At 26.7% G+C, this 12,670-nt stretch overlaps 1 protein-coding gene across 4 annotated transcripts in view; it reads left to right on the forward strand.

The window, feature by feature from the left end:
• LOC145243982 (interleukin-1 receptor-associated kinase 4-like) overlaps positions 1-12,670 on the forward strand; it is a 101,275-nt gene that overhangs the window by 82,566 nt on the left and 6,039 nt on the right. For all 4 annotated transcript variants that reach the window (XM_080107122.1, XM_080107123.1, XM_080107124.1 and 1 more), the window contains 3 exons: positions 2,107-2,216; positions 4,028-4,211; positions 11,775-11,837. In XM_080107122.1, the coding sequence (XP_079963248.1) occupies positions 2,107-2,216; positions 4,028-4,211; positions 11,775-11,837 (357 nt within the window). The remainder of the gene's footprint in view (positions 1-2,106; positions 2,217-4,027; positions 4,212-11,774; positions 11,838-12,670) is intronic.

The raw sequence follows: 12,670 nt of genomic DNA on the forward strand, positions 1-12,670 counted from the left end.
ACTGGAACAAAAAAATTGTGCGAATTTCAGTTTTGTCCATGCTGTCGAAAAGCCTGCAAAAAAAAAAATGAATAAAGAGATTGAAAACAGTAACGAATAACACAATTTGATAGAGCGAAAATGATATATAACATGTATATATATATCTATATATATCAATGAATTAATTCAGAAATCATATATAAAAGTAACATATGTAAGAAAATATTGTTTTTGCACCAACCTAATATTAATATCAGTAAGTGATGAGATTAACAGTCAAAACAGAATGGGGGATTCATCAATCATCTTTGGGGGAGCTGCAACCTGTTGTAACAAAGATGCTTCAAAATGGACCCAAGACAAATGATTCACTCCCAGGTATTCCTAATAGCAGAAGAGTGAGCAATGATCTTGGCTTGGGGTGGTTCTATGTCTCCATTCTGAGACACCCCCCCCTCATGGGGGAGACCCATTTTAGCCCATCTTGTTCATTTGACGTCTCCAGTCCAACTCAACGATACTTATGCAAATCGGAACATGTGACATGTCATGTCCGGTCACCTGTTTGGATACTTTCTGGTGCAAACTTGACTGTTCATAAAGTTTGACATGTTTGACAACCTGTCAAAACATGACAATTCAAATCTCTGTTGTCCACTCATCACTAGATAGATAGATAATTATATAGATAGATAGATAAACAGATACATAGATAGATAATAAATAGACAGATAAGTTACTGCTTCTGCTCAGTCACTCTCTAACAAGAATGCAATAAAAAAAAAATGGTTTTATGATTTTTTAAGATTTTTTTTTTAATATTATTAAATGAGGTAAGATTTTGACTTAAAATCTATTTAATATTACACATATAATCTTAAAAAAAATTGTTTGAAATGCTATAATAATCAAGATTTTAACAATAGATATTAAACATCGATTAATAAATATTTCCTACATTTGGTGGTATGAGAAGGACTTGCTATTTCAACATATGATTATATAAGATCACTTATAAGAATATCTGTTCCAGATACGTAAAATTAATTTCCCAAACAGTAGTTTTGCACCACTTTTGTCTCCTTACTAAGATTAAAATAATGCTACTAAACTGTATGTCTAGAATCATTATTCCAATTTTGATCAAAATCCATTATATGATTTTGGTTCTAGAAAGTTTGGCAAATTTAAGAGTTAAGCTTAAGAGTTCTTCAGAAGAAATTTAAATTCAGGGAATCATGTTTAATGAGTGCCTAATGACCATGGACCCAGTTTAATGCAAATTTGAAATGTTTGAATTTTCAAATGAGAGGTTGTATCCATATTATGCTGCACTTTAAAAACCTTTTATAATTTTATAATAATCCAAATAAATTGACATTTAAGGAATTAGTCAATGTCTAATAGCTATTTCACAAAAAAATCTTAGGCATCAGAATTTCCACAAGATTCTTCGATTCTCTATTTGCTTCCAGATTACTCACTACAATGCCTACTGATTTTCAAAATTCATTATGATTGGATAATGGTAATTTTTTTTTACAAAGGAGTTACCACTTATCAAGGCCAAGAGGCTACTCGGGGATAAGGGTTAATGAGTGTACATTAGTCAATGGGATTATAGCGTAGTAATCATAATAGAAATTTTGTAAATTGGATTACTTAGGGGGACGGTTCATCAAGAAATTGTTTACATTGGACTTGAAGACAATCAAATTGTAGTCAGCTGGAAAGCAGGCCAACAGAAGAGAGAATTAGTTTATGAACAGATCTTGTACACAGATATATAAACGTGTACATGTACCTAGCTTTATATGCAGTGCATACATTGACAGATAACTGTTTCAGCAGTTTGTATTTTTTTTTTCATAAACATATCAAGGCCAAAAGCCACTAGAGTTAGTGTTTATGAGATAGCTAGATTATCAGTTAAATGATGAAGAATATTATGGGAGGATTGAAAATTATGAATGTAATGGTCAAAATTTGATTAGTTATAAAAGCGGTTTATGATGAGTATTTGTTCGCTTTAGATTTGAAGACGGCCATGTTGCAGCTTTCAAAAATTGCTTGTAAACTTCATTATTTGATTCTTGTGTCTTTCTTTTTTCTTCTTTTAAATAGAATGATACACTTCCTCTTGTAGTTCAACAAAGAATCGATATCGCGAAAGGAACGGCTCAGGGCATACATTATTTGAATAGTAACAATGTTATTCACAGAGACATAAAAAGGTAAAAAAAATATGTTTAAAGTAAAATTTTCTTACAAATTTATTTAACTGATGTCTTTATAAAAACCACAACACACCATTTTCTTCTACATGCTTTTGTATGTAATTGCACAATAACAGTAATTGATGTCCATACAAATGTTATCTGTAAATAAAAATCACAATATTGTCAGCTTGTTTAATATGAATACATATGAACATAGCCATTGTGTTCACTCACAGCCGTGACCGTTCTGCACATTGTGTCTGGGCGTAAGTTGATAGTAGATCCAGTTAAAGTTGCTGCAAAGTATCCTTACACCAAGTAAAACCATGAGTTCAGCTTCTTTTTGTTTTTTACTTAAGGGTTACTTTATTTTACTTGGAGGTCACGGCCTAGAGGTCACTCTAGAATAAGGGTTAATAAATGTTAGGTAGACTCTGAGACAATACCCTTATGATCAGTAATGGTGGAACTTGGGTAGAGTTTAATAATATACGAAGACGACTCAACAACACCTTATTTAAAACTACCATGTTATAGGCAGCTGAGAAGCAGCCTCTCTACGAACAAATAAAGTTTATTATTTTTGGAGATTACTATTAATGTTGAATGACAGACTTGCAGAATAACAGTTTCTTTCCTACCCTATCCTATTGAAAAACATCAGTTCAACCTGACACAACAGAGCCTCTGTTCTCATAAATCATCAAAAGCTAACTGCCTGACAGCTCCCTGAAAAATCAACTCTCCAACATTCGACTGCCACTTTTTAAATTTTAAAAAAAAAAAAATCTTTATTTTATGGAAATCGCTTGAGACGTGGCACAAAGCAACTTGATGTACAAAAATTAACAGGAACAAAAGATAATTATCACAAAAACATGAGATGTCTATTGACCTTAGTCTTGAAAAGATCAAAGACTGTAGGTAGAAGGAAAACAGTGAGCAGGAAGAGAGTTCCACAATGTTTCGGTCTTTGGAAAGAAGCTACTGGAATAGGAAGCTGTATTACAGTGAGGTATTAAAACAGTGAATTGATGAAGACCACTAGACCAACAAGTCAAACGAGTTGGAGCAAAGGAAGCAGAGAATAGATCAGGAAATTTTTTAGAACATAATCATGTAGAAAAGACTAGAAGAACATGTAAGGGCCGATCAAATAACAGATACGTTTCAAATAGGATACAGATTCACCAGTCCAAATATGACGACAGTACTCTATACATAAACTGATAGTAGATTTATAGAGATAGAGATTGGCCTTGGGTGTGAGAAAGTGTTTAGAGTGATAAAGAGAACCGAGTTTACAAGAAGTAGAAAGAGCAATGGATTTAATATATGAACTCCAGGAAAGATTTGATGAGAAAGAAAGACCAAAAGGTTTTAGAGTCGATTTCTTATCTAGAACAGACCCATCCATAAAAATCTCAGGAAGAAGGGACACTCCTACCATTAAAAGACATTAGCGGAGTCTTAACAGTATTAAAGTATTATTTTTATATTGCATATGTTTAATATAAATCTATTGTTATTTTAAATACTAAACGTTTACATTTAAATTACCTCCCTTGAAAATTATTGAACATAAATTATCAAAAACTTTCTTAAATCTGTTTTTATCTTTTTTTTTTTTTTTTTTTTCTAATGAATAAAATTTTTCTTGTGTGGTGTTTAAAAAAGTTTGATTGACATTCAGATTGAGAAAACTATACATTTCTAAAATTACTGAAAAATTAGTTTAAAAGCTGCCCAACAGGCAATTTCTTTTTTTTTCTTTTAATAGAAAATAAATAGAATTATATTTTTTAACAGCTACAATCTAATTTCAGCGCAAATGTACTTCTGGATGAACACTTTTTACCGAAAGTTGGTGATTTTGCCACGGCACGGAAAAGTCCCAAGGATATGACGAGCATATTTACTAGAGTTGTAACAGGGACAGCAGCATATTTGGCCCCTGAAGCATACCAACATGAAGTATCTGTAAAGCTGGATTCCTACAGCTATGGAGTGGTAAGGATCATTAATTATTTATAATAATAATGCTTTGTATTATATGTTTACAAATATCAAACAAAATATTGGAAATTATAACTAAATGTTATATTAGCAATTTTTATTCCCCCCACCCCCCAAATCAACATTCCTGTAATGATCTGGTCCCTGTTGATTTTGCGGTGGGAGTTAAGTTCTGTGCAGTTCCAGGATGTGCATCCTCCCAAGCCTTGCTTTCTCTCTTTGAAAAGGAGTTAGTTTATTGCTAATCACCTAAGGTGCTTTTACCAGGGAATGCCGATGGTGCTGCCCAGGCACTTTTTGCAGGTCAGAGCGCCCCTCCTCTAGGACGCTGACTTCTCAATTTCATTTTCCAACCATGGTGTCTGAGTTCTTGCAGTGGGAAAGAACTAAATATTTTATAACGTATTTGACACTCGGGCAATGTTTGGCAAATTTACTAGTGTATGTCTATAAATTTGTATGTTTGTGTGTCTGATATATTAAATAAGTTCAAATGTTGTGAATTAAAAACCAATATTTTTCAAAAGTGCTCAACATATGTAGAGCTATTATGAGTGAAATTATATAAACATCAGAAAAAACCCTACGCGGATTAATCAACATTTCAATAATAATATGTATGCATTGAGCACTTTTGAAAAATATTCGTTTTTAGTTCTGGGACAACTTCTTTTTTGAAATTTCACACAAATCTATTTATGTGTTTGGGGATGCTCATAAATAGATTTTGTATTGAAATGACTCTGATAAGTATAAAAAATCAATTATCAAAAAAATCCGATTAAAGAAGGAACAATCTGATTTTTACTAAAGTTAACACCCTTATATAGCCTAACATCACAAGTGCATTTGAGAGGTTTTATCACCGTACAAGCAAAAGGTCCTGGTGTATTAAATCAACAATAGGTTCTTTGATAAGACAGGAGTTCACTTGAAATGAATGTTTCTGTTTAGAATACACCTGAACCATGATACTTGATTTTTGCATTTTAAATTTTACTTCAAGTCATTATATAAAAATAATTTTATAAAATCAACAATAGATTTCTACAGTGCAATGTAGGCTATATTGTATTGTGGACTAAGTTACTATGAGAAGGTATGTGAAACTTCCTCCCAGTGCACAGTGGTCCTAGATATGACCTTAAACTATATTCAGTGGTGAGGCCCCAGCTTGCGGGCTTTGGGGAGTGTGGAGCCACCCTTTAATTACCATTGCTCTCAGGTCCACTCTGACCTGGAGTGGTATTACCTGTTAGGGTCCCAACTATGGGTTGAATAGAAACCGACTTGAAAACAACAAATATATTCTATTAAAAAATTTTTCTTCAAAATTTTTGGATTCGGCATTAAGTGACACGAAAAGGGTTGATACGCCGTAAAACAAAACCAACCAACCAACCCAGTGCACAGGCAGTCAATCAATTTGATTAAAAAATGAATGATTTCACCAATTTCGATGACAATAAAAATATTAGAAGTGTGGAACATTCATTGCTCCTCATTCAATTCTGGGCAACGTCAGATCTCCCTGCTAGATTTTTTTTCCCTTATATTGTTTAATCTAGGGACGAAGCATCCCACTGGATACCAGCTATTCATACATATCTTATACATTCAAACTGAAATCTTTTCTTGTCCTTTTAAATGCAATTGTTTGAATCTCTCTTGCACTTGGTTTACTGGGTATATTTGCCAGGTAGTTCTTGAAATTCTTTTTCAGGAGTCTAGTTGCTCCTATAATTTCTGGAGTGATAGATCTTCCTAAGATTCCAGTTTCTTTTCATGTCATACATAAGACCTTGATATTATATCTTTAACCTCTTGGCGCTGTTCAACCAAGTATCATTGGGGTCATTAACTTCTACTAAGGTTGTTTCTTTCTCCTTCTTGACTTGTATCACTATGTAAGGTTTAATAGCTCTGTTTTCTAGGTATATAACTGTAGGAATTACATAGTCATAATGGATGGTGTATAACTTATTTCCAACTGTTCTTTCTGGTATATGTTCTGAAGACTTGTTGATTCATTCGATATTCAATTTTTTACAGATGGTCCAGTGAAGATATTTGCACACTCCGTTATGTCGCGTTGTATAGCAGCCATTCTTCTATAGTTTGATGAAAATTTCAGAAAACAATAACTTCACATATGTTTTTGGAAAAGTGTAAAGCAATCATAAGTAATTTAGACTCTTTGGAGATTTTCTTAGCAAAATGAAAGTAAGAATTTAATATTGCAATGTTTACATTGTTTTTATCCAATGTTTAAAGATTTAGTCCTCTGGTTTTTTATCTATAATTTATATTATAAACATATATACAATATTCTGGTTTTATATCTATAATTTATATTATAAACATATATACAATATTCTGGTTTTTTATCTATAATTTATATTATAAACATATATACAATATTCTGGTTTTTTATCTATAATTTATATTATAAACATATATACAATATTCTGGTTTTATATCTATGGTTTATATTATAAACATATATACAATATTCTGGTTTTTTATCTATAATTTATATTATAAACATATATACAATATTCTGGTTTTATATCTATGGTTTATATTATAAACATATATACAATATTCTGGTTTTTTATCTATAATTTATATTATAAACATATATACAATATTCTGGTTTTTTATCTATAATTTATATTATAAACATATATACAATATTCTGGTTTTTTATCTATAATTTATATTATAAACATATATACAATATTCTGGTTTTTTATCTATAATTTATATCATAAACATATATACAATATTCTGGTTTTATATCTATAATTTATATCATAAACATATATACAATATTCTGGTTTTATATCTATAATTTATATCATAAACATATATACAATATTCTGGTTTTATATCTATAATTTATATCATAAACATATATATAATATTCTGGTTTTATATCTATAATTTATATCATAAACATATATACAATATTCTGGTTTTATATCTATAATTTATATCATAAACATATATACAATATTCTGGTTTTATATCTATAATTTATATCATAAACATATATATAATATTCTGGTTTTATATCTATAATTTATATTATAAACATATATATAATATTCTGGTTTTATATCTATAATTTATATTATAAACATATATATAATATTCTGGTTTTATATCTATAATTTATATTATAAACATATATATAATATTCTGGTTTTATATCTATAATTTATATTATAAACATATATACAATATTCTGGTTTTATATCTATAATTTATATTATAAACATATATACAATATTCTGGTTTTATATCTATAATTTATATCATAAACATATATATAATATTCTGGTTTTATATCTATAATTTATATTATAAACATATATATAATATTCTGGTTTTATATCTATAATTTATATTATAAACATATATACAATATTCTGGTTTTATATCTATAATTTATATCATAAACATATATACAATATTCTGGTTTTATATCTATAATTTATATTATAAACATATATACAATATTCTGGTTTTATATCTATAATTTATATTATAAACATATATATAATATTCTGGTTTTATATTTATAATTTATATTATAAACATATATACAATATTCTGGTTTTATATCTATAATTTATATTATAAACATATATACAATATTCTGGTTTTTTATCTAATTTATATCATAAACATATATATAATATTCTGGTTTTATATCTGTGATTTATATTATAAACATATATACAATATTCTGGTTTTATATCTATGGTTTATATTATAAACATATATACAATATTCTGGTTTTATATCTATAATTTATATCATAAACATATATACAATATTCTGGTTTTATATCTATAGTTTATATCATAAACATATATACAATATTCTGGTTTTATATCTATAGTTTATATTATAAACATATATACAATATTCTGGTTTTATATCTATGGTTTATATTATAAACATATATATAATATTCTGGTTTTATATCTATAATTTATATCATAAACATATATACAATATTCTGGTTTTATATCTATAGTTTATATTATAAACATATATACAATATTCTGGTTTTATATCTATAATTTATATCATAAACATATATACAATATTCTGGTTTTATATCTATAGTTTATTTCATAAACATATATATAATATTCTGGTTTTAGATCTATAATTTATATTATAAACATATATACAATATTCTGGTTTTTTATCTATAATATATATTATAAACATATATACAATATTCTGGTTTTATATCTATAGTTTATTTCATAAACATATATACAATATTCTGTTTTTTTATCTATAATTTATATTATAAACATATATACAATATTCTGGTTTTATATCTATAGTTTATTTCATAAACATACAATATTCTGGTTTTATATCTATAATTTATATTATAAACATATATACAATATTCTGGTTTTTTTATCTATAATTTATATTATAAACATATATACAATATTCTGGTTTTTTATCTAATTTATATCATAAACATATATATAATATTCTGGTTTTATATCTGTGATTTATATTATAAACATATATACAATATTCTGGTTTTATATCTATAATTTATATTATAAACATATATACAATATTCTGGTTTTTTATCTAATTTATATCATAAACATATATATAATATTCTGGTTTTATATCTGTGATTTATATTATAAACATATATACAATATTCTGGTTTTATATCTATAATTTATATTATAAACATATATACAATATTCTGGTTTTATATCTATAATTTATATTATAAACATATATACAATATTCTGGTTTTATATCTATAATTTATATTATAAACATATATACAATATTCTGGTTTTATATCTATAATTTATATTATAAACATATATACAATATTCTGGTTTTATATCTATAATTTATATCATAAACATATATATAATATTCTGGTTTTATATCTGTGATTTATATTATAAACATATATACAATATTCTGGTTTTATATCTATAATTTATATTATAAACATATATACAATATTCTGGTTTTATATCTATAATTTATATTATAAACATATATACAATATTCTGGTTTTATATCTATAATTTATATTATAAACATATATACAATATTCTGGTTTTATATCTATAATTTATATTATAAACATATATACAATATTCTGGTTTTTTATCTAATTTATATCATAAACATATATATAATATTCTGGTTTTATATCTGTGATTTATATTATAAACATATATACAATATTCTGGTTTTATATCTATAATTTATATTATAAACATATATACAATATTCTGGTTTTTTATCTAATTTATATCATAAACATATATATAATATTCTGGTTTTATATCTGTGATTTATATTATAAACATATATACAATATTCTGGTTTTATATCTATAATTTATATTATAAACATATATACAATGTTCTGGTTTTATATCTATAATTTATATTATAAACATATATACAATATCCTGGTTTTATATCTACAGTTTATATTATAAACATATATACAATATTCTGGTTTTATATCTATAATTTATATTATAAACATATATACAATATCCTGGTTTTATATCTATAATTTATATTATAAATATATATACAATATTCTGGTTTTATATCTATAGTTTATATTATAAACATATATACAATATTCTGGTTTTATATCTATAGTTTATATCATAAACATATATACAATATTCTGGTTTTATATTTATAGTTTATATTATAAACATATATACAATATTCTGGTTTTATATCTATAGTTTATATCATAAACATATGTATAATATTCTGATTTTATATCTATTCTTTATATTATAAACATATATACAATATTCTGGTTTTATATCTATAATTTATATTATAAACATATATACAATATTCTGGTTTTATATCTATAATTTATATTATAAACATATATACAATATTCTGGTTTTATATTTATAGTTTATATTATAAACATATATACAATATTCTGGTTTTATATCTATAATTTATATTATAAATATATATACAATATTCTGGTTTTATATCTATAGTTTATATTATAAACATGTATAATATTCTGGTTTTATATCTATAGTTTATAATATAAACATATATACAATATTCTGGTTTTATATCTATAATTTATATTATAAACATATATACAATATTCTGGATTTATATCTATAGTTTATATTATAAACATATGTATAATATTCTGGTTTTATATCTATAGTTTATATTATAAACATATATACAATATTCTGGTTTTATATCTATAGTTTATAATATAATTAATGAATGCATGGTAGTCACCGAGAAAGCAGCGTAGTGATCTTTTAATAATGGAAATCGGGTAGAATTTAATTATTTAAGGGGACGGCTCAACAAGAAGTTGTTCACATTGGACTTGAAGATGACCATGTTGTAATTAGCTGAGAAGCATATTCATTAAAATAAAACAACTAATAGTTAATTACATTTATAAAGCCAAGTCAGTTCATGATGGTCTTTGGTGTGGCACATCATTAACAGACCAGGGCTATCGAGGAAGCCACATGTAGCAGGGCCTACTGCTTTATTCATCTTCACGGTGATCAGTTGGAGTACAAATCAGCTGAGAAACTGATCTCTGCTGATATTGCTGCATGAACAGAGTTTGTTGCCGATTCTGTTACTGACAAGGATGTGAAAATATCGACACCAGTTGCAAAGGGGAATACTGTCCAGCCATCAGGCTATTTTCCATCTCTTTTGTTAAGGCCAACCAGTTTAAGGATCAACAGAAAGCCAGTGATGTCTAGAGCTGACCAGGCGATATAATTGAGAGTACTGTCTAATGAATTGTTCAGCACTCCAAAATGAAAGGATGTGCAGTCCATATAGATTGATTGGCTGACCTGTAGATATTTCAGCATATCTTCTATTATGTAAAGGGAAAACGTCTGTGTGCATGTGTGTTTGTATGGCCAGATAAAACTTGAAAAATACAAAACCAACACCCACAAAGTTTATATTTTCCTGACCGGTGCTGCCCCAGATTTATAATATCTAAAATTTAGGGAAATTTTTTTTTTTTTTTTTTTAAGGATAAATTGGAACAGATTTCGTTCTTGAAATTTTAATTAGTTTAAAAGAAACAATGTAATTATATAATAATTTGGAAAAAATGCCAAGTCAGTCCTCAAAATCTTCTGGAAATGACATTTAGGACAGTGAGAGAGAGAGAGAGAGAGAGAGAGATAGAAGTTTTAATATGAAGACATTGTACACACACACACGCATACACACACACATACTTTTATTTATTTTTTTGTTTTTTTATGACCCAGCGCAATGTCAGGTAGCCTTGTTAATCTCAAATATAATAGACATTAGGCACTTTTGAATCAACAAATAATTTACTTTGAGAAAATGGACAGAACTTTAGTTCCAACTTGATGCTTGCTATTTTTCTTGTGAGAAGTCTAATGCATTTGATAAATGTAGCCATCCAATGTATTAATACAAGGTATTCTATCCTATGTAATAATCTTCATTTATTTTGCAGGTACTACTTGAACTTTTAACTGGGCTTCCTGTATTTGATTATAAAAGAGATGATCATGATCTGGTAAGCATTACTCACATTAAAAAAATAAAAATAAAAATTGGTTCTTGTTTATAATTACCCAATATTCAAAAAACAAAAATAAAGAAAAAACTTGGATAACGTATATACCTGTGACAAAAAATATATCATGTTCTAAAAAATCACGTAAATTAATCAAGTAGTTTTATTTTTGCAAAGAATATCATTTTTAAGGGATTAAAGTGAATTTATAGGCATTACAACAAAAATCTTGCAAGTTTAAATTATTGAGTTATCTCCCTTTGTTTCTTGAGGTAGTTTTCAAAATGGTTACATGGGACAGTTGCTTTTCAGTTACTCATAAAATTTGATCTTATGTAAAATTAAAACTACTTGATCAATTTATGTAGTTTTTGGAACATCATATAAGCCATACAGATTTTTCTTTACTTTTGTTTTTTAATATAGGGGTAATTCTGTATTATAAGGACCCCTTAATTATTGTGAGGAGAGCAAGATAACTAAATAAGAGACAGTTAAGCTATACTACTTTGAATGTAGGACACAATTCACAGAAAACATGGTGCCATAGTTTCAAACAGACAAGTAATTTTGAACTTTTTTATGACACAATGGTGCAGTATTAATATTTGAACACTCAGACCAAATTGAAAAGTTCTTGTTACATGCCTCATACAGCGCTTTGTACTCTATCCCAGTGGTTCCCACGAATAGATTATAAGTGGAACTTATAAGTTATATATAACCAGAATTGTTTGTATTAATAAATATTAACTCACACATTATTATTTGTATGATATTCATGCTTAAATATCAGAAAGAGAAGACTATAATAAATCATTTGCTTAAATTGT

Source organism: Euprymna scolopes, chromosome 22 (genome assembly GCF_053919585.1).
Source record: "Euprymna scolopes isolate OS-2025 chromosome 22, ASM5391958v1, whole genome shotgun sequence".
NCBI lineage: Eukaryota > Metazoa > Mollusca > Cephalopoda > Sepiida > Sepiolidae > Euprymna > Euprymna scolopes.